This window comes from Pseudophryne corroboree, chromosome 1, assembly GCF_028390025.1.
Source record: "Pseudophryne corroboree isolate aPseCor3 chromosome 1, aPseCor3.hap2, whole genome shotgun sequence".
NCBI classification, from domain to species: Eukaryota; Metazoa; Chordata; class Amphibia; order Anura; family Myobatrachidae; genus Pseudophryne; species Pseudophryne corroboree.
The window spans coordinates 315,898,229-315,925,850 of record NC_086444.1 but is presented as its reverse complement, the minus strand read 5'-3'; the positions used below and the strand labels follow the sequence as shown (position 1 = coordinate 315,925,850).

At 48.1% G+C, this 27,622-nt stretch overlaps 1 protein-coding gene and 1 long non-coding RNA gene across 3 annotated transcripts in view; one reads left to right on the top strand and one right to left on the bottom strand.

Annotated features, from left to right (window-relative positions):
• DNAH10 (dynein axonemal heavy chain 10) overlaps positions 1 to 23,243 on the bottom strand; it is a 712,041-nt gene extending 688,798 nt beyond the window's left edge. Inside the window, exon 1 of the mRNA XM_063964569.1 lies at positions 22,921 to 23,243. Coding sequence (XP_063820639.1) covers positions 22,921 to 23,146 — 226 coding nt within the window. The 5' untranslated portion in view covers positions 23,147 to 23,243. The remainder of the gene's footprint in view (positions 1 to 22,920) is intronic.
• LOC135068216 (uncharacterized) lies at positions 23,093 to 26,546 on the top strand. Of its 2 annotated transcripts, none has more exons than XR_010254426.1 (4): positions 23,093 to 23,180; positions 25,227 to 25,298; positions 25,680 to 26,072; positions 26,171 to 26,546. It is a non-coding gene; the product is annotated as an uncharacterized LOC135068216 (long non-coding RNA). The 2 variants fall into 2 exon arrangements; XR_010254432.1 differs by having other exon boundaries at positions 23,137 to 23,355.
• The last annotated feature ends 1,076 nt before the right edge of the window (positions 26,547 to 27,622 follow it).

The following is a 27,622-nucleotide window of genomic DNA, read 5'->3' as shown; positions in this document are numbered from 1 at the left end:
ACACGACAGATTGCGTCTGGACGGAAGTTCATTGGCGGTCATATTGGGAGAGGCGTGCGTCGCTTCTCGGCCGGGACTATGGTTAATGTAGATAGGAGCCATGCATTTAAGAGAAGTTCATACTTGGTATACAGAGGGAGGGGTTGCTCTATCAATTGTACACACCTGTATTATATTGATAATTATTTTGGGTATTTATTGCACAGATCACAGGTTACCCCCTACACCTTGACAAAGATCCGTGAATGATTGAACCGCGTAGGTGGGGGTACCTGTGCCACGGAAAAGGACGCTATCCGGTGAGGAGAGATTTCTGGGACTTTGTTTAAACGGGGCCCCGTTTTTGCATAATTACCATCGTCTTCCTGCGATACCTCAAATCTGGGTATGCTCCTTAAAGTTTTTTTAAGAGAGTTGTTTTTAATAAATACATGTTTTTTTATGAGTGAAAAACGGCATATTGTCCCACTTTTTCTGAGGATTTACTTTGGGAGATGAGTGTGGAGTAAAACAACTATAAGGAAGAGAAAAGACCCACCTACTTTGCATTGATACAAGGTTTTGTGTGTGAGTGTCTCGTTGAAGGGGGCATCCCCTGATTTCTCATCTAACACTGGAGTTGGGTTATATGTTCACATACAAGTCTTTTCCTGTGAGTCCTTTGTTGAAGGGAGCATCCCCTGATTCCTACATTCTGCACTGATGTGATTAAGTCATTCTATGTGCCCACATACAAGTCTTTACTTGTGAGTTGTATAGTAAAGGGGGCATCCCCTGAAATTTATATGGTGACGGCTTTCCAATATATAAGAAAATCTACATTCCGCATTTGATGTGATTAAGTTATTCTACGTGCCTACATACAAGTCTTTGTTTGTGAGTTGTATAGTAAAGGTGGTATACCCTGAAATTTATATGGTGACGGCTTTCCAATATATAAGAAAACTCATTTTTATTCCATCATTTCTGAGCGTATGGGCTCAGGGGTATAACATCACGATTGAAATTTTTTATCACCAATTCAAAGGTGTTGTTTCCCCATTTTGATGTACAAATCTACCCAACAGTATTACACGAGGATTTGTGTGTTTTTTCTCTCTTCTATGTCATACATCATTTAAAGAGACAAGTGGAACATCTTAAAGAACTACACAAATCAGGGGAGTACATTTTTTCTTTCTCTCATTTATTTTTGTAGTTTAGGCGCACATATATACCAGAGATATTCTGTCTTTTTGTGTATCATTGTTCGGGATCTAGGGTGTGATCCCTTATCTCATGGTTATTTAGAGCTGCCTAATTGTGCGCACTAAGACATTATCATTGTATTTTCTTTTAGTTCTTCATGAAAGACGTTGAATGGCAAGCTGGTGGTAACTAACTGAACTGGAGGGAGTTCCTAGAAAATTAAGGAATGAACATGGACATGATGCGCCTTACCCAAGCATTGGAAGTTGTTTCCAGCCACACACTGGTGAAGAGCAGGAGACGGATGCCCACAGTGGAAAGTCCCAAATGGGGACCAGTCCCCTCTTGCTGCTGGTTTACCGCCCAGTTTGGAAGCATGATGTCCCATGGACTTTAGACTTTTAGAGGATAAGCCTTGAGATCCAAAGGAAGGCTGACCTATCACCTTTCCCTGTGGGTGTATGGAACCAAAGGGGGAGAAGATAAAATGTCAAGATCCTTTTTGAAACCAAGAATTTCTTGTTCAGATGTGACCAGGCCTCCGCCAGGAGATCCTCTAGCTGAGCAAAGGGCGAAAAAAACGCTCGTTCTTTTTTTTAAGAGGTTGGTGAGACATGGAATACTCTAGGTCCAAGAAGTTGTCTGAAATAGTCGTAGCCTGAATGGAGAGGCGTGGATCTATCTCAACTGCAGGGTTTGCACGTAGCCAATGGCTCCAGCATTTACAGTAAAGAGCTAGAGACCTGAAACAGACCCTGGATGGATTGGGACAAGCTCTGAACCCAGGCTGCCTCCTAGGTGTGGGGGTTGTACTGGAGTGGGCTGTGCTGTGGCTGCATGAACTCCACCTGTAACCGCTACCAATGGCGGAGGAGGCCAGGAGGCTGCAAGGAGAGATGGCAGCTCCAGCATAGCGAGTTTCATGATCCATCTTGTCTGGATCCGTGGAAGCTTGTATTTATCTGTGGACACAGGAAGGGGAAACCACTGGGTTATATTGATGAAGCTCTGAGATTAGCTAAGTACTTTAATGATGCAAGGCACAAGCAGACTGGAGGCTGGACTGGAACCAGATGACGGACTGGAACCGGATGACAGCATGGAACCAACTAGCTGGTTACCAGGCTGAAACCAGTTACACAGGATACCAGGCTGGGATTGACTACACAGGATGCTGGGTTGGGACTGAGAAGCTGGATACCAAGCTGGAGCTGGCAAAGCAGGATACCGGGCTGAGACCGGCTACTCATGACACCAGGCTGGAACAGAGAAGCTGGAACTTGCTATGCAAGATACTGGACTGGGACTGACTATGCAGAACACCAGGCTGGGATGAGCTACGCAGGATACCGGGCTGGGACTGGCTGGTGCTACTGGCTGGAACTAGTAATGCTGCAGAGCAACTGGGCTGGAGCTGCAACTGGAGTTTACTGGCTGGGACCAGTAGTGCTGCAGAGTAAGCTGGCTGCTTAACAGATATGGGATGAACTCTGCATTGTTTGACATCAGCAGACAAGATTCACCGAATTAACTCCAGAGTATCGGTTAGGCGCCGGGGTCCGCTCGTCTGCGCGGCCCGGCGCCTAGCAACTAGGGACGCCGTGCGCGTACAGCCGCCGGCTCCCTAGCAACGCTAGACGCCGGGCGCGCTGAGCCGCACGGACCCTAGCAACGGGGACGCCACTGGCGGACCGCGTTCCCCGTTGCTGGGTCCTGTTCAATTAATAGGTGCACCTGATCTCTGGCCGTGCAGCAAGGCAGCTGCACGGCATTCATTCTAATCAGCTCAGTCAGCAGCTGATTGGAGGACTCCTGTTTAAATACACTCTCAGGGCTTCTCACAGACGCTGGTAATAGCTTCCTGCATGCGGTCTTTGTTTGCTGAGAGTCTGTTTCCAGTCTTGCTGTATCCGGTCGTTCCAGTCCTCTGAAGTCCTGTACTCGGGAGTTATCATCTCGTCCCTGGAGTCCTGACCGATTACCGTTTAACATCCAGTGGTGTTCGTGAGTCGCGGCTCTGCCGTGTGTAGCGGCTCGGCCGCTTTACCCTTTATTATTTGTGTTTGGAGCATTTTGCGGAGGGTTCCGCTTCCACAGGTCCACTCTGGTATCCGGCGGTGCCGGGTAGGAGTATTGGACAAGTGGATTTTGGTTGTCCTTTTCCCTGGCGGTTTTTCCGCACATACTTTAGGTTTTTTTAGTTAGCTTGTAGCCCCTGGCCTGTTGTTAGCTAGAGGTCCTCTTGTTATCATCCTGCCTCGGATTTCCCTTTGTCTCTCATTAAGACCGGGGGGCATCGGAGTTGGGCAGACATAATCCGCCCTTCAAACGCGGCTGCCAAGGGCTCAAGAAACCATAGTCTCGCAAGGGATTTCCGATAGCACGGGTGAGACAACAGAGTTAGGGCGCCAGGGGCTATTATTCTTTCCTGCTCCCGTTCCCAGCATTCCATTCCAGTGCTCCGGTCATAGTCATAAGATCTCCTCTGGCCAGGAGTGCTGGAATCATAACATTATTACCGGCCATACCAAAACTTAAAATTAAACAGGGTTTAATTTTTTCTTATTGAGTTTTGTGAGAGTTTATCGGCCTCATGAATCCTACAGGTTTAGGGCCAAATCCTGGTCAGCTCTTAGTCAGCCAGATTCAAGAACTTACTCAGATGGTTCAGGATCTCTCTCTTCGGGTGAAGTCGCAGGAAGATCTTTTGCGAGCTTCCCCGAAGGTAGTTCCTGAACCAAAGATGCATTTGCCTGACCGTTTTTCTGGTGATAGGAAAGAGTTTTTTAATTTTAAAGAATCCTGTAAACTTTATTTTCGTTTAAGACCGATTTCCTCGGGTACTGAATCTCAGCGGGTCGGGATTATTATTTCTTTGCTCCAGGGGGATCCTCAGACCTGGGCATTTGGTTTAAAAGCAGAGGATCCGGCATTGTTGTCAGTGGACGCTTTTTTTGGGTCTTTAGGGCTCTTGTATGATGACCCTGATAGAGAGGCGTCCGCTGAAAGTCAGTTGCGCGCTCTCAGACAGGGTAGAAATCCTGCGGAGGTTTATTGTACGGAGTTTCGCCGTTGGTCGAACGACTGTGGCTGGAATGACCCAGCCCTGCGCAGTCAGTTTCGCCTCGGCTTATCAGAGTCTATAAAAGACAGTCTCCTTCAGTACCCCGCTCCTGAGACTCTCGATAAGCTCATGGAGCTTTCTATTAAGATAGATCGTCGTCTCAGAGAGCGGAGGGCTGAAAAAGGAGCACCTGTAAGGTCAAGTCCGTGTGTATATTCCATTCCTGAGGACGTAGAGGAGCCCATGCAGATGGGTCTCTCCCGGCTGTCTCCTGAAGAAAGAGCCAGAAGGCAAAATTCTGGTCTTTGCCTGTACTGTGGGGGTAAGGGACATTTTTCTCGTAATTGTCCGAACAAGTCGGGAAACGCTTTGACCAGGTGAATTGTGAGGGGGTTCACCTAGGTCTGCAGCTTATCTCCTCGAATAACTCCCTTTTAGTCCCAGTTAAAGTTTCCTTTGGCAGCCTCAGTTCTTCGGTGTCGGCTTTTGTTGACAGTGGAGCTGCAGGAAACTTTATGGATTTAACTTGGGCTAAGGCCTTAGGCATTCCTCAGTTACCTTTGGGTAGGTGTGTCACCATGCATGGCTTAGATGGGAGTCCACTGTCCAATGGGGTTATTTCTCTCCGTACACCCCCTGTATTACTTACAGTAGGAGCTCTACATTCTGAAAAAATCGAGTTCTTCCTTACTCATTGCCCAGCAGTTCCAGTAGTTCTGGGTCACCCTTGGCTGGCCTTTCATAATCCCACCATTGATTGGCGGTCGGGGGAGATTTCACAATGGGGTACCTTTTGTGATAGGGAATGTATTACGTTTCCAGTCAGAGTAGCAGCTGCCATTCCTGAACTCATTCCTGTGGAATACCAGGAATTTGCTGATGTGTTCTCCAAAGGCAATGCGGACATTCTGCCTCCTCATCGGCCGTATGATTGTGCTATTGAGCTTATTCCTGGTGCCGCATTACCAAAGGGAAGATTATATGCTTTATCCGGGCCAGAAACTGCGGCCATGAATGATTATGTTAAGGAGAGCCTAGGGAAAGGATTTATTAGACCATCAAAATCTCCTTTAAGTGCAGGTTTCTTCTTTGTGGAGAAAAAGGATGGCTCGCTTAGACCTTGCATTGACTTTAGAGCCCTGAATAAGATCTCAGTTAAAAATACTTATCCTTTGCCGCTGATATCTGTACTCTTTGATCAGCTACGTTCGGCTGTGATTTTTTCTAAAATTGACCTTAGAGGAGCGTACAACCTCATCCGAATCAAATCTGGAGATGAGTGGAAGACGGCCTTCAGTACTCAGTCAGGTCACTACGAGTACCTGGTGATGCCGTTCGGCTTGTCCAATGCTCCAGCAGTTTTTCAAGACCTCGTTAATGATGTGCTCCGTGACTTCCTAGGGAAATTCGGGGTCGTTTACTTAGACAACATCCTGATTTATTCTGAATCAATGGAACAACATGTTACCCAGGTGCGTCTGGTTCTTCAGAAGTTACGTGAGAATCATTTATATGCCAAGCTGGAGAAGTGTGAGTTTCATGTCACGGAGGTATCTTTTTTAGGGTACATTATTTCCCCTCAGGGATTTTCCATGGAACCAAAGAAGCTCCAGGCCATCCTTAGTTGGGCGCAACCCACCAATTTAAAAGCAATTCAGCGCTTTTTAGGGTTTGCGAATTATTATAGGAGGTTCATTTATTCTTTTTCTGACCTGGTTGCTCCCATTGTAGCTCTGACAAAGAAAGGAGCGGATCCTACCAACTGGTCGCGTGAAGCAGAGTTGTCCTTTCGGGCCTTGAAACAAGCCTTTGTCTCGGCTCCAGTCCTCAGACATCCCAATCCGGAATTGCCCTTTGTTGTGGAGGTTGATGCCTCGGAGGTTGGAGTGGGGGCTATCCTTTCTCAAAAGGATCCGGAGTCTCTGGAGTTACATCCTTGTGCCTTTATGTCCAGGAAATTCTCCTCCGCTGAATCCAACTATGACGTTGGTAATCGGGAGCTACTGGCGATAAAGTGGGCTTTCGAGGAGTGGAGGCATTGGCTGGAGGGAGCAAAACATACCATTTCAGTATTGACTGACCATAAAAACCTGCAATACATCGAATCAGCTAAGCGACTTAATGCCCGGCAGGCACGTTGGGCTTTATTTTTTACTCGTTTCAAATTCATAATCACTTTCAGGCCTGGTTCCAGGAATACCAAGGCTGATGCCCTGTCACGCAGTTTTCTTCCGGTTCACAATAACAGTCCTGTTACTCCCATACTTCCATCTTCGGTCATTTGGGCAGGCCTCACACAAGATTTATTTACCCAGTTAAAACAGCTTCAAAACCAAGCTCCTGGAAATACTCCTGCTGGTCGTCTTTACGTCCCTGAGTTTTTGAGAGCTACTGTTTTGACTGAATTCCATGATAACAAAGTTTCCGGGCATCCGGGAATCTCTAAGACTTTGGAGTTAGTCTCCCGCTCAGTATGGTGGCCTGGTCTTTCTAAAGACGTTAAGGAGTTTGTTTTTTCATGTCAGGTTTGTGCACAGCATAAGGTTCCCCGTTCCTTGCCTATCGGGGAACTTATGCCCTTAAATGTCCCTCTCAGGCCATGGTCTCATATTTCCATGGATTTTGTGGTAGACCTTCCCCTTTCAGCCGGATTCCGAGTCATATGGGTGGTAGTGGACCGTTTTAGCAAGATGGCTCATTTCATTGCTCTTCCCCGACTGCCATCTGCCCAAGGGTTGGCAGTTTTGTTTCTCCGCCATGTTTTCAGACTTCATGGGTTGCCTACTGATATTGTTTCTGATCGGGGTCCACAATTCATCGCACAATTCTGGAAGTGTTTTTGTGCTTCATTAAAGATGAAATTGTCGTTAACATCCGGTTACCACCCACAATCCAACGGGCAAACCGAGCGAGTTAACCAATCATTGAAACAGTATTTGCTTTGTATTCAGCCAAACTCCAGAATGATTGGTCCGAGTTTCTTCCGTTGGCGGAGTTTGCTTACAATAATTCCTGTCATTCCTCCACTAAAGTGTCTCCATTCTTTTCAGTTTTTGGTTTTCACCCCAGAGCTAATTCTTTTTTTCATCATTCCTCAGTCTCCCCGCTAACCTTAACCTCCCATCTCAGAGCCATTTGGAAAAAAGTGCACCTTGCTCTCAGAAAAGCGGCCTTTCGAGAGAAGAAATTTTCTGACAGGCTCCGACGTCCTTGCACTTTTAAGGTGGGAGATAGGGTATGGTTGTCGACTCGTAACATCAGGCTTCGACAATCCTCGGCTAGATTGGGACCCAAATTTATTGGGCCATTTCTTATTATTAAAAGAGTCAACCCAGTTGCCTTCCGGTTACGTTTACCAAGATCTCTTAGGATTGGAAATACGTTTCATTGCTCCCTGTTGAAACTATACGTTTCTTCCAGTAGATTTCCAAGGAGGATCTCTCAGGGTAGATCTCCGGTGGATGTACAGGGACAACAGGAGTTCTTGGTGGAGAAGGTTCTCGATTCCAAATTGTCCCGGGGCCGGCTTTATTTTCTGGTGCACTGGAGAGGCTATGGTCCAGAGGAAAGGTCTTGGGTCTTGGATAAGGATCTTCATGCCCCGAGGCTCAAGAGGGCATTTTTTCGGGAATTTCCTCGGAAACCTGGCTTTAGGGGTTCTTTGACCCCTCCTCAAGGGGGGGGGTACTGTTAGGCGCCGGGGTCCGCTCGTCTGCGCGGCCCGGCGCCTAGCAACTAGGGACGCCGTGCGCGTACAGCCGCCGGCTCCCTAGCAACGCTAGACGCCGGGCGCGCTGAGCCGCACGGACCCTAGCAACAGGGACGCCACTGGCGGACCGCGTTCCCCGTTGCTGGGTCCTGTTCAATTAATAGGTGCACCTGATCTCTGGCCGTGCAGCAAGGCAGCTGCACGGCATTCATTCTAATCAGCTCTGTCAGCAGCTGATTGGAGGACTCCTGTTTAAATACACTCTCAGGGCTTCTCACAGACGCCGGTAATAGCTTCCTGCATGCTGTCTTTGTTTGCTGAGAGTCTGTTTCCAGTCTTGCTGTATCCGGTCGTTCCAGTCCTCTGAAGTCCTGTACTCGGGAGTTATCATCTCGTCCCTGGAGTCCTGACCGATTACCGTTTAACATCCAGTGGTGTTCGTGAGTCGCGGCTCTGCCGTGTGTAGCGGCTCGGCCGCTTTACCCTTTATTATTTGTGTTTGGAGCATTTTGCGGAGGGTTCCGCTTCCACAGGTCCACTCTGGTATCCGGCGGTGCCGGGTAGGAGTATTGGACAAGTGGATTTTGGTTGTCCTTTTCCCTGGCGGTTTTTCCGCACATACTTTAGGTTTTTTTAGTTAGCTCGTAGCCCCTGGCCTGTTGTTAGCTAGAGGTCCTCTTGTTATCATCCTGCCTCGGATTTTCCTTTGTCTCTCATTAAGACCGGGGGGCATCGGAGTTGGGCAGACATAATCCGCCCTTCAAACGCGGCTGCCAAGGGCTCAAGAAACCATAGTCTCGCAAGGGATTTCCGATAGCACGGGTGAGACAACAGAGTTAGGGCGCCAGGGGCTATTATTCTTTCCTGCTCCCGTTCCCAGCATTCCATTCCAGTGCTCCGGTCATAGTCATAAGATCTCCTCTGGCCAGGAGTGCTGGAATCATAACAGTATCTTGTCTCTCCTTTGCTGTATACCTGTCCTGCAGGTCCGGTTTTCTAACTGTACTTGCTCTGTGAGCTTATGCATGGACATCAGCTGACTGCATCTCCTCCAGCCTGAATGCTTCTTTCCCTCAGCTGACTCTGGCAGCCAATCTGTGACCTGTAACTCCTATATAATCCCTTCATGTTCTCCATCTTAGGTATCCTGCACCGGAATGGGTAATTAATATAAGAAATATGTAACTAGTCTATCTGATGGTTCGTATGGCTATCAGCCCAGAAGGTAGATATAACTGGAGGTTCCCCAAGGATAGGAATAACAAGTACTCAAAAAATAATGGCAGGAGGCCCTATGAGGGCACTCTTTTTAGCTGTAATGCTAAATATTTTTATTTTTAAAATGTAACTTTTAATAAATGTTCCTCTATAAAAGGTAGGTATGAGTATATCAAGAAAGGCTGAGAAGGAATAAATAATAATCTCCTAACTGCCTGATAAATTCAAACATGTATTCACATGAATACATCAAAAAAAGGCATAAACAACCTCAATGATGAAAATATATTCAGCATCTAAATGTCCAAATGACAACAGCCATGGAAAGCATATATATAATTATTTTTTGCAACCACAAAAATAGCATAAAACACAGCTCGCTGCACTCGCAACGCTGCAGGCACGGTGGCTCACCACAGGTTATATATTCTCCCTCTATGGGTGTAGTGGATCCCGACTAGCGGTATTTTAACTGTTTCCCAGAATGGGAGGGAGAGCGCGGAGGCTCCTGCAGAACCAATTGACCAAACTTTAGGTCCTCAGAGGCCAAAGTATCGAACTTGTAGAACTTTTGCGAACGTGTTCGACCCCGACCAGGTAGCTGCTCGGCAAAGTTGCAATGCCGAGACACCCCGGGCAGCCACCCAGGAAGAACCCCCCTTGCGAGTAGAGTGGGCCTTAACAGATGTAGGACACGGCAATCCTGCCGTAGAATACACATGCTGGATAGTGAGCCTGATCCAGCGAAAGATCGTCTGCTTAGAAGCAGGACACCCAATTTTCTTGGGATCATATAGGACAGAGAGTCCGATTTTCTGTGACGAGCAGTCCTCCTCAAATAGATTTTTAGAGCCCTCACAACATCCAAAGACCTTGCTGAAATTGAGGAGTCAGTCGCAACTGGCACCACAATAGGTTGGTTGATATGAAATGCCGACCCAACCTTCGAAAGAAATTGCTGACGTATCCGAAGCTCAGCTCTATCTTCACGGAAGGTCAAGTATGGGCTTTTACATGACAAAGCCCCCAACTCTGACACATGTCTAGCAGAAGCTAAGGCCAACAAAGTGACAGCCTTCCACGTGAGAAACTTGACCTTAACCTCCCGTACAGGTTCAAACCAGTCCAACTGGAGGAACTGCAACACCAGGTTAAGATCCCAGGGCGCCATAGGCGGTACAAAGGGAGGTTGGATGTGCAGAGATCCCTTCAAAAAAGTCTGAACCTCAGGGAGGGCAGCCAACTGTTTCTGGAAGAAAATGGATAGAGCCAAAATCTGGACCTTTATGGATCCTAACCTCAGACCCATATCCACACCTGCTTGCAGGAAGAGGAAAAAACATCCCAGTTGAAACTCCACCGTAGGAAACCTCTTGGACTCACACCAAGACACATATTTTTTCCAAATACGATGGTAATGTTTAGACGTTACTCTTTCCTAGCCTGTATCAGGGTAGGAATGACCTTGTTCGGAATGCCCTTCCGAGCTAGTATCTGGCGTTCAACCTCCATGCCGTCAAACGTAGCTGTGGTAAGTCTGGATAGGCGAACGGCCCCTGCTGCAGCAGGTCCTCCCGAAGAGGAAGAGGCCTCTGCTCTTCTAGCAGTAGATCCAAAAGATCCGCGTACCAAGCCCTTCTTGGCCAGTCCGGAGCAATGAGTATTGCCTGAACTCCTGTTCTCTTTATGAGTTTGAGAACCCTTGGAATGAGTGGAAGTGGAGGAAACACGTACACCGACTGGAACACCCACGGAGTCACTAGGGCGTCCACTGCTTGCAGGTCCCTCGACCTGGAACAATACCGCCGAAGCTTCTTGTTCAGACGAGAGGCCATCATGTCGATTTGGGGTATGCCCCAAAGATCGGTTACCTCCTTGAACACCTCCGGATGGAGACCCCACTCCCCTGGATGGAGATCGCGTCTGCTGAGGAAGTCTGCTTCCCAGTTGACTACTCCCGGAATGAAGATTGCTGACAGCACCAACGCGTGTTTTTCTGCCCAGAGGATGATTCTTGTTACCTCTGACATTGCAGTTCTGCCCTTTGTTCCGCCTTGTCAGTTTATGTAATCCACTGTCGTTACATTGTCCGACTGTACTTGAATGGCCTGATTTCTCAGAAGATGGGCCGCTTGGAGAAGACCGTTGTAGACGGCTTAGTTCTAGAATGTTTATCGGCAAGCCGGCTTCCAGACTTGACCACCTTCCTTGGAAGGTTTCCCCTTGAGTGACTGCGCCCCAGCCCCGGAGACTTGCACCCGTGGTTAGAAGGATCCAGTCCTGAATCCCGAACCCTCGCCCCTCCAGAAGATTAGGTAATTGCAGCCGCCAGAGGAGTGAAATCCTTGTTTGCATCACCAACGCTTTTTCTTCTGGAAGAAACACCCTCTACACCTCCGTGTCGAGGATCATTTCCAGACAGGACAACCTCCTGGTTGGTTCCCATGAGATATTGGGATATTCAGGGTCCAACCCTGTTCCTTGAGAAGCAGGGTCATGAGAGCTATTAACTGAAAAAAGCTTCTCCTTGGACGATGCCTGTACCAGCAGATCGTCCAGATATGGAATTATCTTCACCCCCTGCCTGCGAATGAGAACCCTCATTTCCGCCATCACCTTGGTAAAAACCCTTGGTGCTGTGGAGAGGCCGAATGGTAGGGCCAGGAACTGAAAATGACAGTCCAACAGAGCCAATCGGAGATAAGCTTGATGCGGCAGCCAAATCGGAATGTGGAGGTACGCATCCTTGATATCCAGGGATACCAGGAATTCCCCCTCTTCCAGTTCTGATATCACTGCCCTTAGAGACTCCCTTTTGAACTTGAACTCCCTCAGAAAGGGGTTTAGTGTTTTTAAGTTCAGAATGGGCCTGACCAAACCATCCGGTTTCGGTACCACGAAAAGATTCTAATAGTAACCTGTGTTCTGCCTTTGAGGAGGGACTGGTACAATGACCTGTGCCTCCATCAACTTCTGGATGGCTCCCTGCAGGGTAGCCCACTCTGCCGGCAAAGCTGGCAAGCCCGATGTGAAGAACCTATGAGGAGGGAGATCTTGAAATTCCAGCCGGTACCCCTGGGACACAATATCTAGTACCCATGGGTCCAGGCTGGACGACACCCAGACGTGACTGGAACTTCTGTGTCTCGCCCCCACCGGCCCTACTTCCAGGATGTGCTGTCCACGGTCATGCGGAGGACTTAGGCGCACCTGAAACAGGCTTCTGTTCTTGGGAACCTGCCGCAACAGGTTTCCTGGATTTTGGTCGGCCCCCTCTAACGAAGGTGTTGGCCGGTTTGGTCTTTCTTGATTTAGAAACCCAAAAGGACTGAGATGCAGGTGAAGAAAAAGGTTTCCTCATAGCAGGTGCAGCTGAGGGAAGAAAAGGGGACTTACCCGCTGTAGCCGTGGCGATCCACGCATCCAATGCTTCCCCAAAGAGAGCCTGACCTGAGTAAGGGAGGGTCTCCACACCTCTCCTGGATTCCGCATCGGCAAACCACTGGCGCAGCCACAGTCCTCGATGAGCTGAGACGGACATGGAAGAAATTCCTGCAGCCGTCGAACCCAGGTCTTTCATGGATTCCACCGTAAATCTCGCAGAATCCTGTATGTTACATAAGAACAATTCAACATCACTTTCATCCATTGTAATCAATTACTCACGTGTCAGCTTTACTATAGCTTTAGAAATTCATACACAGGCAATGGTAGGTCGCAGTATCGCCCCCGAAGCCGTGTATATGGATTTGAGCATAGCGTCAATCCCGCGATCAGCCGATTCTTTCAACGCGGCAGAGCCCGGGACTGGTAAAACCACTATCCTTGACAGTCTGGACATAGATGTCCCAATTCATTCTATCCTCCTCTCAGGATATTACAACAGCGTTTAATACATTAGACGCAGGGAAGATCAGCGAGGCTTTCTTATTGTCAGTGAAGTAAGCCCCTCAGCAATATTTATCATATATAGCTAATGGCCTCCCACATGAGCTGCACCCCCTGCAAGGGGTGCCATCAACCTCTCAGCACGTCCCCATCACCGTTCGCAGTCTGTGCAATGTGGAGCTGCAGACGGAAAATGGAGCTGAACTCTGCTGGGTTCGCACTGAGAAGAAGCTCCACCCACCGAAGATGGCGCATCTTCCCACGCAACTTCTATATACTGGCCTGAGGATTCCGTCGCTAGCTGGGGGATTCAGTCCCCGGCCAGCGTCTGTGTACTGAGGATTCCGTCGCTAGCCTGGGGATTCAGTCCCCAGCTAGCGCCCGTGTACTGAGGATTCAGTCGCTAGTCTGGGGATTCAGTCTCCGGCTAGCGACTGTGACCAGTTTAGGGTATTTAGACACTGGTTTAGCAACGTGATTACATTTCTGTGTACATTAAATGGATTCCTCCTGAGAGGAAACCACTTCAGCAGCATATGACACCGAGTCCCTAGACATGGCTATGAAAGGTATTGAACACCCACATACACACATACATGGAATTGTCAGTCACAGCTTCCCCCCACCAAGTATGGCAGAGAGAGACACAGAGATTGGAGCCAACCCACACACAGCACTCCCTGAGGTAGAACAAATAAAACTACCAGCGCTATCTGCGTACCTTAATAGACTACACAGATTTTACACAGCCTCCCCCCCCCCCCCTTTCTACAACCCCCTGGTACCGCTAAGGATAGCTGGAGTGGAGGGACAGCCTCCTTGTACAGGAACTGCAGCCAGGAAAATGGCGCTGAACACTGCAGGGTCCGCTCTGAGGAGGTGCTCCGCCTCCTGAAGATGGCCTGTCTTCCCACACAATTCTTTATACTGGCCTGAGGATTCCGTCGCTAGCCGGGGCCAGTTAGCGTCTGTGTACTGCGGATTCTGTCGCTAGCATGGGGATTCAGTCTCCGGTTAGCGTCTGTGACCAGTGTAGGGTATTAAGTCGCTGGCTCAGGATGCCCCTCATAGCGCCAACATTGTGTGCCACTGAGTCTTCCCGGAGCGCAGCCGCTCAGCGTTGCACTCCTACCCTTGTGCCGCCATATCTCGCCATCTTCTGGCTCTGTAAGGGGGTGGTAAACTCTAAAAAAATAAGAATTTACTTACCGATAATTTTATTTCTCGGAGTCCGTAGTGGATGCTGGGGTTCCTGAAAGGACCATGGGGAATAGCGGCTCCGCAGGAGACAGGGCACAAAAAGTAAAGCTTTAGGATCAGGTGGTGTGCACTGGCTCCTCCCCCTATGACCCTCCTCCAAGCCTCAGTTAGGTACTGTGCCCGGACGAGCGTACACAATAAGGAAGGATTTATGAATCCCGGGTAAGACTCATACCAGCCACACCAATCACACTGTACAACCTGTGATCTGAACCCAGTTAACAGTATAATAACAGCGGAGCCTCTGAAAAGATGGCTCACAACAATAATAACCCGATTTTTGTAACTATGTACAAGTAATGCAGATAATCCGCACTTGGGATGGGCGCCCAGCATCCACTACGGACTCCGAGAAATAGAATTATCGGTAAGTAAATTCTTATTTTCTCTATCGTCCTAGTGGATGCTGGGGTTCCTGAAAGGACCATGGGGATTATACCAAAGCTCCCAAACGGGCGGGAGAGTGCGGATGACTCTGCAGCACCGAATGAGAGAACTCCAGGTCCTCCTTAGCCAGGGTATCAAATTTGTAGGATTTTACAAACGTGTTTGCCCCTGACTAAATAGCCGCTTGGCAAAGTTGTAAAGCCGAGACCCCTCGGGCAGCCGCCCAAGATGAGCCCACCTTCCTTGTGGAATGGGCATTTACATATTTTGGCTGTGGCAGGCCTGCCACAGAATGTGCAAGCTGAATTGTATTACACATCCAACTAGCAAAAGTCTGCTTAAAAGCAAGAGCACCCAGTTTGTTTGGTGCATACAGGATAACAGCAAGTCAGTTTTCCTGACTCCAGCCGTCCTGGAACCTATATTTTCAGGGCCCTGACCTCATCTAGCAACTTGGAGTCCTCCAAGTCCCTAGTAGGCGCAAGACACCACAATAAGCTGGTTCAGGTGAAACACTGACACCACCTTAGGGAGAGAACTGGGGACGAGTCCGCAGCTCTGCCCTGTCCGAATGGACAAACAGATATGGGCTTTTTTGAGAAAAAAACCACCAATTTGACACTCGCCTGGTCCAGGCCAGGTCCAAGAGCATGTTCACTTTTCATGTGAGATGCTTCAAATCCACAGATTTGACTGGTTTTAAACCAATGTGTTTTGAGGAATCCCAGAACTACGTTGAGATCCCACAGTGCCACTGGAGGCACAAAAGGGGGTTGTATATGCAATACTCCCTTGACAAACTTCTGGACTTCAGGAACTGAAGCCAATTCTTTCTGGAAGAAAAATCGACAGGGCCAAAATTTGAACCTTAATGGACCCCAATTTGAGGCCCATAGACACTCCTGTTTGCAAGAAATGCAGGAATCGACCGAGTTGAAATTTCTTCGTGGGGCCTTCCTGGCCTCACACCACGCAACATATTTTCGCCACATGTGGTGATAATGTTGTGCGGTCACCTCCTTTCTGGCTTTGACCAGGGTAGGAATGACCTCTTCCTGAATGCCTTTTCCCTTAGGATCCGGCGTTCCACCGCCATGCCGTCAAACGCAGCTGCGGTAAGTCTTGGAACAGACATGGTACTTGCTGAAACAAGTCCCTTCTTAGCGGCAGAGGCCATAAGTCCTCTGTGAGCATCTCTTGAAGTTCCGGGTACCAAGTCCTTCTTGGCCAATCCGGAGCCATGAGTATAGTTCTTACTCCTCTACGTCTTATAATTCTCAGTACCGTAGGTATGAAAAGCAGAGGATGGAACACATACACCGACTGGTACACCCACGGTGTTACCAGAACGTCCACAGCTATTGCCTGAGGGTCTCTTAACCTGGCGCAATACCTGTCCCGTTTTTTGTTCAGACGGGACGCCATCATGTCCACCTTTGGTAATTCCCAACGGTTTACAATTATGTGGAAAACTTCCCCATGAAGTTCCCACTCTGCCGGGTGGAGGTCGTGCCTACTGAGGAAGTCTGCTTCCCAGTTTCCATTCCCGGAATGAAACACTGCTGACAGTGCTATCACATGATTTTCCGCCCAGCGAAAAGTCCTTGCAGTTTTTGCCACTGCCCTCCTGCTTCTTGTGCCGCCCTGTCTATTTACGTGGGCGACTGCCGTGATGTTTTATCCCACTGGATCAATACCGGCTCACCTTGAAGCAGAGGTCTTGCTAAGCTTAGAGCATTATAAATTTACCCTTAGCTATATTTATGTGGAGAAAAATCTCCAGACTTGATCACACTCCCTGGAAATTTTTTCCTTGTGTGACTGCTCCCCAGCCTCTCGGGCTGGCCTCCGTGGTCACCAACATCCAAAACTGAATGCCGAATCTGCGGCCCTCTAGAAGATGAGCACTCTGTAACCACCACAGGAGAGACACCCTTGTCCTTGGATATAGGGTTATCCGCTGATGCATCTGAAGATGCGATCCGGACCATTTGTCCAGCAGATCCCACTGAAAAGTTCTTGCATGAAATCTGCCGACTGGAATTGCTTCGAAGGAAGTCACCATTTTTTTACCATGGCCCTTGTGCAATGATGCACTGATTTTAGGAGGTTCCTGACTAGCTCGGATAACTCCCTGGCTTTCTCTTCCGGGAGAAACACCTTTTTCTGGACTGTGTCCAGAATCATCCCTAAGCACAGGAGACTTGTTGTCGGGATCAGCTGCGATTTTGGAATATTTAGAATCCACTCCTGCTGTTGTAACAGTATCCGAGATAGTGCTACTCCGACCTCCAACTGTTCCCTGGACTTTGCCCTTATCAGGAGATCGTCCAAGTAAGGGATAATTAAGACGCCTTTTCTTCGAAGAAGAACCATCATTTCGGCCATTACCTTGGTAAAGACCCGGGGTGCCGTAGACAATCCAAACGGCAGCGTCTGAAACTGATAGTGACAGTTCTGTACCACGAACCTGAGGTACCCTTAGTGATAAGGGCAAATTTTGGACATGGAGGTAAGCATCCCTGATGTCTCGGGACACCAGATAGTCCCCTTCTTCCCGGTTCGTTATCACTGCTCTGAGTGACTCCATCTTGATTTGAACCTTTGTAAGTGTTCAAATTTTTTTAGATTTAGAATAGGTCTCACCTAGCCTTCTGGCTTCAGTACCACAATATAGTGTGGAATAATACCCCCTTTTCTTGTTGTAGGAGGGGTAATTTAATTATCACCTGCTGGGAATACAGCTCGTGAATTTTTTCCCATACTGCCTCCTTGTCGGAGGGAGACCTTGGTAAAGCAGACTTCAGGAGCCTGCGCAGGGGAAACGTCTCGACATTCCAAACTGTACCCCTGGGATACTACTTGTAGGATCCAGGGGTCCTGTACGGTCTCAGCGTCATGCTGAGAGCTTGTCAGAAGCGGTGGAACGCTTCTGTTCCTGGGAATGGGCTGCCTGCTGCAGTCTTCTTCCCTTTCCTCTATCCCTGGGCAGATATGACTCTTATAGGGACGAAAGGACTGAAGCTGAAAAGACGGTGTCTTTTTCTGCAGAGATGTGACTTAGGGTAAAAACTGTGGATTTTCCAGCAGTTGCCGTGGCCACCAGGTCCGATGGACCGACCCCAAATAACTCCTCTTCCTTTATACGGCAATACACCTTTGTGCCGTTTGGAATCTGCATCACCTGACCACTGTCGTGTCCATAAACATCTTCTGGCAGATATGGACATCGCACTTACTCTTGATGCCAGAGTGCAAATATCCCTCTGTGCATCTCGCATATATAGAAATACATCCTTTAAATGCTCTATAGTCAATAAAATACTGTCCCTGTCAAGGGTATCAATATTTTTAGTCAGGGAATCCGACCAAGCCACCCCAGCTCTGCACATCCAGGCTGAGGCGATCGCTGGTCGCAGTATAACACCAGTATGTGTGTATATACTTTTTATGATATTTTTCCAGCCTCCTGTCAGCTGGCTCCTTGAGGACGGCCCTATCTATAGACGGTACCGCCACTTGTTCTGATAAGCGTGTGAGCGCCTTATCCACCCTAAGGGGTGTTTCCCAACGCGCCCTAACTTCTGGCGGGAAAGGGTATACCGCCCATATTTTCTATCGGGGGGAACCCACGCATCATCACACACTTCATTTAATTTATCTGATTCAGGAAACACTACGGTAGTTTTTTCACATCCCACATAATACCCTCTTTTGTGGTACTTGTAGTATCAGAAATATGTAACACCTCCTTCATTGCCCTTAACGTGTGGCCCTAATAAGGAATACGTTTGTTTATTCACCGTCGACACTGGATTCAGTGTCCCTGTCTGTGTCTGTGTCGACCGACTAAAGTAAACGGGCGTTTTAAAAACCCCTGACGGTGTTTTTGAGACGTCTGGACCGGTACTAATTGTTTGTCGGCCGTCTCATGTCGTCAACCGACCTTGGCGCGTGTTGACATTATCACGTAATTCCCTAAATAAGCCATCCATTCCGGTGTCGACTCCCTAGAGAGTGACATCACCATTACAGGCAATTGCTCCGCCTCCTCACCAACATCGTCCTCATACATGTCGACACACACGTACCGACACACAGCACACACACAGGGAATGCTCTGATAGAGGACAGGACCCACTAGCCCTTTGGAGAGACAGAGGGAGAGTTTGCCAGCACACACCAAAAACGCTATAATTATATAGGGACAACCTTATATAAGTGTTTTCCCTTATAGCATCTTTTTTATATATTTCTAACGCCAAATTAGTGCCCCCCCTCTCTGTTTTAACCCTGTTTCTGTAGTGCAGTGCAGGGGAGAGCCTGAGAGCCTTCCCTCCAGCCTTTCTGTGAGGGAAAATGGCGCTGTGTGCTGAGGAGATAGGCCCCGCCCCTTTTTCGGCGGCCTCGTCTCCCGCTCTTAACGGATTCTGGCAGGGGTTAAATATCTCCATATAGCCCCCGGAGGCTATATGTGAGGTATTTTTAGCCAAAAAAGGTTTTCATTTGCCTCCCAGGGCGCCCCCCTCCCAGCGCCCTGCACCCTCAGTGACTGCCGTGTGAAGTGTGCTGAGAGGAAAATGGCGCACAGCTGCAGTGCTGTGCGCTACCTTAAGAAGACTGAGGAGTCTTCTGCCGCCGATTCTGGACCTCTTCTCGTTTCAGCATCTGCAAGGGGGCCGGCGGCGAGGCTCCGGTGACCATCCAGGCTGTACCTGTGATCGTCCCTCTGGAGCTAATGTCCAGTAGCCAAGAAGCCAATCCATCCTGCACGCAGGTGAGTTCACTTCTTCTCCCCTAAGTCCCTCGTTGCAGTGATCCTGTTGCCAGCAGGACTCACTGTAAAATAAAAAACCTAAGCTAAACTTTTCTAAGCAGCTCTTTAGGAGAGCCACCTAGATTGCACCCTTCTCGGCCGGGCACAAAAATCTAACTGAGGCTTGGAGGAGGGTCATAGGGGGAGGAGCCAGTGCACACCACCTGATCCTAAAGCTTTACTTTTTGTGCCCTGTCTCCTGCGGAGCCGCTATTCCCCATGGTCCTTTCAGGAACCCCAGCATCCACTAGGACGATAGAGAAATAACTTTACTAAAGAAACTCTGGAGAGCTCCCCTAGCTGTGACCGGTTCCTCCGGGCACATTTTCTAAACTGAGTCTGGTAGGAGGGGCATAGAGGGAGGAGCCTGCCCACACTCTCAAACTCTTAAAGTGCCAATGGCTCCTAGTGGACCCGTCTATACCCCATGGTACTAATGTGGACCTCAGCATCCTCTAGGACGTAAGAGAAAGGCTGAATATGGTGAAACCATCATTCTAAGAGTTACAGACAGATTACACACAGGGTCGGACTGGCCCACGGGGTACAGGAGCAACCCCCGGTAGGCCCCAATGCCTGTGGGCCCAATCATTCCTCTAGGGATTAGCTTCCAGACTGTGTACTTGAATTATACATTATGCAAATGTTACTGTACATTATACTGCACAGAAATATGGTGTATTTTCTACAGTGCATTGCTGTTATTAATCTGGTACATTACCATGCATGCACTAGCAGTATTTAATATATATTTATCAAGACATCCAGACCATGCACTCACTAATAGTTAGCCAAGCCTCTAAGCATGAGCCCCTACTACTGCATTACCTTGGTGGGCCCTTCATGCCCTTGTCTGACACTGACTATACGGCATTGTGACTACCAGTGGTGAATTTACCATTAGGCATGAGAGGCACGTACCTAGGGGCAGCACTTGTTAGGGGGTGGCACTTGGACACTTGTGTTGGTACTGTCAGCCTGAAATGTACCAGTAACTGCAAAATATTACCTCTGTACTGTACCATGGGCCTAATTCAGGTTGGATCACAATAAGCGATCCAACCGCAATTTCTGGAGGAAAAGATGCGGGCGGATGTGCAGCTCCCGACCTGCGCATGCACCCGAATTTTCTGCAGGGGGGACGCAGAAAATGCGATCGCCGGTGGTCACGGGGCGGGCAATGCTCAGCTTCCATGGAGAACACAAAGCGTGGCAGGGGCGGAGGTGGACGATCCAAGGCGTGATCACGAAGGCTGCTTGACGTCACACGTAGCCGCCACGATCAGGAAGATGGCGGCGAGTCTCCTGCGGCCGCAGCTAACCTGCTCCGGCAGGAGGCTTCCACAGTTTCTGCTAACAAGCAGAAATTGTGAACGCTTCACAATTTCTGCTTGTTGAACTGGGGGAGGCTCCGGTCAGCATGCTGGGCGGCCTTGCCCTGCGATGGGTGGCCCCCAGCATGCGATCCAAAGGATAGCAAATTCTGCTAATTAGCAGAATTTGCTATCCATACTGAATTAGGCTGCATATGCCATCTGGATTGAAGTGTAAATGGGTAGGACATGCCCCTGTAAGCTGTCTTACTTAGTACATATGTACACATACAGTAATTAACAATAAAAAAAAATGTCATAGTGGCTTTTTTATTATTCTGGCTATCATCAAATGAGAGCTTATAACCATTGAAATAAATTAAAATAATACATTCAGGGTGGCAGCCGTTGCTGTTGTGCCTAGGGGCGCCCTCACCCCTAAATCTGCATCTGGTCGCTACCACTTCGCCTCATTCTCAGGTACTTTCCCGATGCGGCGGACATCCCCTCCTGTGGCGCATTTGATCTCTGCAATGCTAGCAGTACTAACTACCATCTAACACAGAGGGCCTGATTCATTAAGGATTGTATTTTCAGTCCATCGCAATGCAAATGCAGGAGGAGGTGCATACCACCTCCTCCCTGCATTGCGATGCAATCGCATCTCAGATGAACAGCACGACCATTGGTCGCGATGTTTATCTGCGACCGCAGGCTAAGTAAGCTCCAGCTTACTCAGGCTTGCCATCGCAGGGTGTCTTGCGAGGCCAAGGAAACTGCGAGTTGTGACGCAGACCTTGGCGTCGCCACTCCCAGAAAACAGGGGTGACACACACCTATTTTCCCGTATATGTCGGCCATCCCTGACGCTCCCTGCGAACGCCTCTACCTGTCAATTCACATGCCTGAGCCGTGATTGCAGGACCCGCTAAGGATGCGCGGGTCCTACACACTGGCCGACCCGCCGCCGAGCTGCCCGACGGCGGATACAGCCGACGAGCGACCCGGCGGCAGGGGGGCAGTGACGGAGGGAGTGAAGTTTCTTCACTCCCCCCGTCACGCGGCTCCATTGAAGTGCAGGCAAATATGGACGAGATCGTCCATATTGGCCTGCATGCACAGCCGACGGGGGACCAGCGATGAACGAGCGCGGGGCCGCGCATCGTTCATCGCTGGAGCCTCCACACTGAAAGATATGAACGAGATCGTTCATATCTTTCAAAAAATCGGCATGTGTGTAGGGCCTAAAGGCCCATACACATTAGACGATGTCGCTCTGTGAGCGACATCGTCTAACGTTTCCCCCTCCCGGGCCGGCCGGTCGGCGGCCGCCTGTACGCACTGAGCGATATGACCGCTCATATCGCTCAGTGACGTCACGCCCCCGCCAGCCCTGCATGAAGGTCGTGGACGACAGTCCACATCCTTCATGCATGCCCTACCGACAGCGACGATCGTTGCCGACCCGCGGGGCCGCGCATCGGTCGTCGCTGGCGGCATACACACTTGATGATAAAATGAGCGATGTCGCTCAAGGAGGGGGAAAATGAGCGACGTCGCTCATTTTATCGTTAAGTGTGTATGGACCTTAAGACTGGGTAATTGCAGTAAGGATCGCTTATGAAGACATTGGACATCAGAAGGCAGCGGTGCTTAACATTGCTATACTTTTATGTATATCCATTTTCACGTTGGTTACTATTATAGAACTGATATACACAGTATTCATACACTCGGCACTACAACTACTTTGTACAGTATCATACCCTCCAACTGTACCTTTTTAATAGGTACAGTACCTTTTTTTAATGGTCTGTACCGATTTTTGGCTCTCCAAACTTCCATTGAAAGTATAGGAAAAGGGGCGTGGCCACGCCCCTTTACCCGTGACCACGCCCCTTTTTCGGATTTGTGCCGATTTTTCTGTGTAAAATGTTGGAGGGTATGTAGTATATCAATGTGTGGTATAAATGTGCGGGGAGAACGGGTGATGTATCTGATGGTCTGGATGCGCAAAGTTGGGCTTGGGTTACCACACTGATCACCCGTCCCCACCACACAGCACCGGATCACTTACCGACTGCTATTTGCACGTCCACTTCCTCCTCTCTGATACTTTGGAAGAAGAACAGCGCGGAGGGGGCCTCTTCGGTGGAGCTCTCGTTAAGAAAACGGAGCAGTTTGACTTCATGTTCTCCGTCGTTCCGGTTGAGGAGTTCTTCGAAGCAACTCGGGTCAGTCAGACTGAAGCCGCAGTACACTCGGTCCCGGATCCACTCCAAGCGTGGATCGTCCAGAGCCATGATATCTGCAGCAGGGGCCGGCTGTCAGTTTGTGGTAACTATGGCAATGCCGCCACGCTGCCGGCACTACAACCTGCTCACCAGCGACACACGCAACCTTCCATATGCTAGTTCACTATATCCATCCGCCCGTTCACCGCTGTACTGTAGCGTAGGAAGCTAACATCAGAGAAATAAACAATGCATCAACACCTGCAGTGACGCCGCAGGTGTTGTTTTATGAAGTCCTTAGATGTTACATTGCATATATACATTGTATTAAAAACTTATGATTAGGTATTCACTATTTAATGTTGAACGTTACAAAAAGTAAGTTCAATGAGGAAGTTCTCTAACTCGTTATGTTCATTAGGTCAGGTACACTTTTTGGTGAGTGTAACACGGCTGAGATTTGCTTTCTTTGCAAATACTTTTTAAATTACTGTAGCATAACTTTTCATGTCAAAAGAAATATCTCTAAATTTGAAGGAAAATAGGGTTAAGAAGCATGATGTAGCAAAAATTTCTATATATATTTTCTCTTGCTCTGTAGTTAGCATGTTTATTTTATTATTTATTATTTCTTTATTAACAGTTGTGCTTTACAATTAGAACAACAGTAATAGAACTGAGTAAAACCAAAGAGACATAAAGGGCTCGATTCAGCCTGATCGCTGTGCTGCAAATTTGCAGAGGTCTGTGTTCAGATAGTCGCCGCCCAGGGATAGTGAAAACCCGCCCCATACAAGTGTGTGAATGCATGCATATGCCTTGCGAAAATTCTGCCAGACTTAAGGTGCATACACACGGAGAGATTTTGACTATGAGAGATTTTGACTGAGAGATTTCCCTTGAACTGGCAGTAGGAGATTTTGACTACCTTTTCCAGCGATTTTGACTAACTTTTCCAGCGATTTTGACTAACTTTTCCAGCGATTTTGGCTATGAGCGATTTTGGCTAACTCATTTAAGCAAAGGGATGCTTTTTCTTTTCCAGCGACCTAGCCAAAATTGACTTGCCTGCACAGTCTATTTTTAGCAGCGATAGCGATCTGGCGGGGACGCGCATCGCTATCGCTGGCTGTGTACACATGGAGAGATATGCACTAACTTTCTGAGCGATTTTGACTATATAGTCAAAATTGCTCAGTTATTCGCTCCGTGTGTATGCACCTTTAGGACAGCTGTAAATCTGTTCGCAACTCACTCACCATCACCATCTAATGTTTTTTATCCAGTCTGTGCAGTCTGTGCGTAGCCCGAGACTTACTCCTAGAGTGCGATACAAACAGGTTGATCGGGGCCGGAGCTGACATCACATACCTGCCCTGAAAACGCTTGGAAACTCCTGCGTTTTTCCTGACACGCCCTGAAAACTGGCAGTTACCACCCATAAATGTCCTCTTCCTGTCAATCACCTTGTGAACTCCTTGCGATCAAAATTTTTGCACCATCCTGTCGCTGTTTAGCGACGCACCTGCGCATTGCGATGCATACACATGCGCAGTCATTCAATAGCGATCAGGTCTGAATCTGGCCCAAAATTAGCACATACACATGCGCAGTCATTCAATAGCGATCAGGTCTGAATCTGGCCCAAAATTAGCAAAGCCCTGCTTGCAAGCTTACAATCTATAGGGAAATAAGCATTGATACACAAGGATAGATGCTACCTATTAGATAATGGTCCACCAGTTTGCAAAGGTTGGCCAGAGCTGCATTAATGCTTGCTATATGTCAGATAGGATGCTTCAATCTGCTGTACAGTCAGCAGAGTGCCTGTCTGGAGTGTCTAAAGGGCTGCAGGGTGCCGGTGAGATAGGAACACCCTTATGGTGAAGTCACCACCTTTGCTCCACTTTTCCTCAAATTCTCAACAATCCCCAGCGTTGGATATAAATAAAAAGAAAGGAATGAGCCAGCGCTATGTTTCTCAGATACATTAGTCTCTTCTCAAATCTGGACAATCTCTGGCTCTCTCAAGAACAGAACTAACATTAAAATTCTGCCTCGAGTTCACATAGCAGTTTCTTTACACACATCAAACAAGGCTTTTCTTCATTTAAAATTAGAATAAAACTTACATTCAATTTCTTTCTAGTGTTCATATAAAGGTATCTTTCATCTGTGCAGAACGACCTTCACTCCAAACAAGGCTTGCATCCCAATAGAGGTTAGAAAAGGATTTATTTAAAATACACAGTCAATTTAAAAAATACCAGTTGGGTATATCACTTGCTTGTGGGGAAACACACAGTTCTTGTATAGTGTAGGTGGTGCAAATGTCCTGTGCTGCAGGATAAAAAGGAGGGTGCTCCTTGAAACGCGTTGAAGTTGCTGGAGAGACCACTTGATGCAGGAGGAAACCGGTAACATCGGCAAACATCGGAAGAAGCAGGTGTAACATAACATCACATCAAGTGACTGCAGCACTGGATGTTTGCACCACCTGCACTATCCAAGAACTGTGTTACCCAACAAGCAAGTGATATACCAAACTGGTATTTTTTAATACCAGTATTTTTTATAATCCAAATCCAAATTTATGCTTCAGAACAATGGAATAAGGAGGCTTTAATTTCGGCCTTTTGGAGTGGCCTGTACGACCGTTTGAAGGATGATTTGGCGACGCGTGACTTACCATCTAAACTGGATGACCTCATTTCATTGTGCAATAAGGTTGACTTACGATTCCGTGAGAGGCAAGCTAAGAAGAACAAGGGTGATCGCTATCGATTTTGACCTGCACCACTGGTACCCATCCCTCCTGCAGTGGATCCTCCTGAGGAACCCATGCAACTCAATTGGGCCTGGCTCACTCCTGAGGAGTGCCTGAAGTGGCTGCGGGAGAACTTTTGCCTATTTTGCGGAGCACTGGGGCATATGGTGGCATCAGGCACTCAGCGTCTGGGAAACTACTTCTCCTAACTGGGCTAGGAGACACCAGGTTAGGAGTATTGTCTCAGTCTCCAAATTCTGTTGAACCTACTCTGCTAGTTTCTCTTGAATTCCCACAAAGTACTAAGTCCGTTCTTTCTCTTCTAGATTCCGGAGCTGCAGAGAACTTCATCACGGCAGCCTTGGTCCAGCAATTTCAAATTCCTGTGCAGGACTTACCTCATTCAATTTCGTTATCTGTGGTTGATGGAAGCCACATTTCCAGTGGAATTATTACTCAATGTACTTTCCCTGTTTCAGTTGGTACTGGTGCCCTTCATAAAGAGAAATTAAAACTATTAGTTATACCCAAGCGTCACATGAAATTGTGCTGGGTTACCCTTGGTTAAGTAAGCACAATCCATATATTGATTGGCAGTCCATGCAAATCTTGTCGTAAGGAAAGACATGCTTTACCTCTTACCTGCCGTGTATTAAGCCGCTCAATAAAGTTCTTGTTACTTCTTCACCGCAGATTCCGTCTCAATACGCTTCCTTCTCTGACGTTTTTTGTAAACAGGGAGCCAATATTTTGCCACCCCATAGAAACTGGGACTGTCCTATAGACCTATTACCAGGGAAAGGTCCACCCAGAGGTCGGACCTACCCCCTATCAATTCCCAAAACAAAGGCTATGTCTGAGTATGTTCAAGAAAACCTGGCAAAGGGTTCCATTCGGCCATCAACCTCACCAGCAGAAGCTGGATTCTTCTTTGTCCAAAAAAAAGATGGAGTTCTAAGACCCTGCATAGATTACCAGAGCCTGAATAACATCACAGTAAAGAATCACTACCTGTTACCTCTCATTACAGATTTGATTGACCGAGTCAAGGGAGCTTCCATCTTCACCAAGCTGGACCTAAAGGGGCCTATAACCTTATCCTAATACAAGCAGGTGACAAGTGGAAAACCGCGTTCAACACCAGGGATGGCCGTTTCGAATATCACGTCATGCCATTTGGTCTGAGTAATGCCCCTACCATATTTAAAAATTTTGTCAACAAGATATTTCGAGATCTATTATATAAATCAGTTGTGGTTTATTTGGACGACATCCTAATTTTCTCCTCCAACCTGGAAGCACATCAGCAACACGTTCAGGAAGTACTACGTAGGCTGCGGGAGAATCGTATGTATTGTAAGTTGGAGAAATGCTTTTTCGAACAAACTTCAGTACCCTTTTTAGGATATATAATTTCAGGCTCTGGGTTGCAGATGGATCCGGAGAAAGTACAAGCTGTATTGAACTGGTCAAGACCCACATCTCTCAAGGCAGTACAGCGTTTTTTAGGGTTCTCCAACTACTACCGAAAGTTTATCATGGGGTTCTCTACTTTGGTAGCTCCCATCACCGCACTTACTCAGAAAGGAGCTGACCCAACTCAATGGTCACCAGAAGCAGAGTCTGCCTACCATCTACTAAAGCAAGTGTTCATATCGGCACCAATATTAAGACAACCAGACATTAACAAACCATTCTTTCTCGAAGTTGATGCCTCTTCGGAAGCCGTTGGTGCGGTGCTATTCCAAAGGTATGAGGACCACAAGCTTCACCCATGC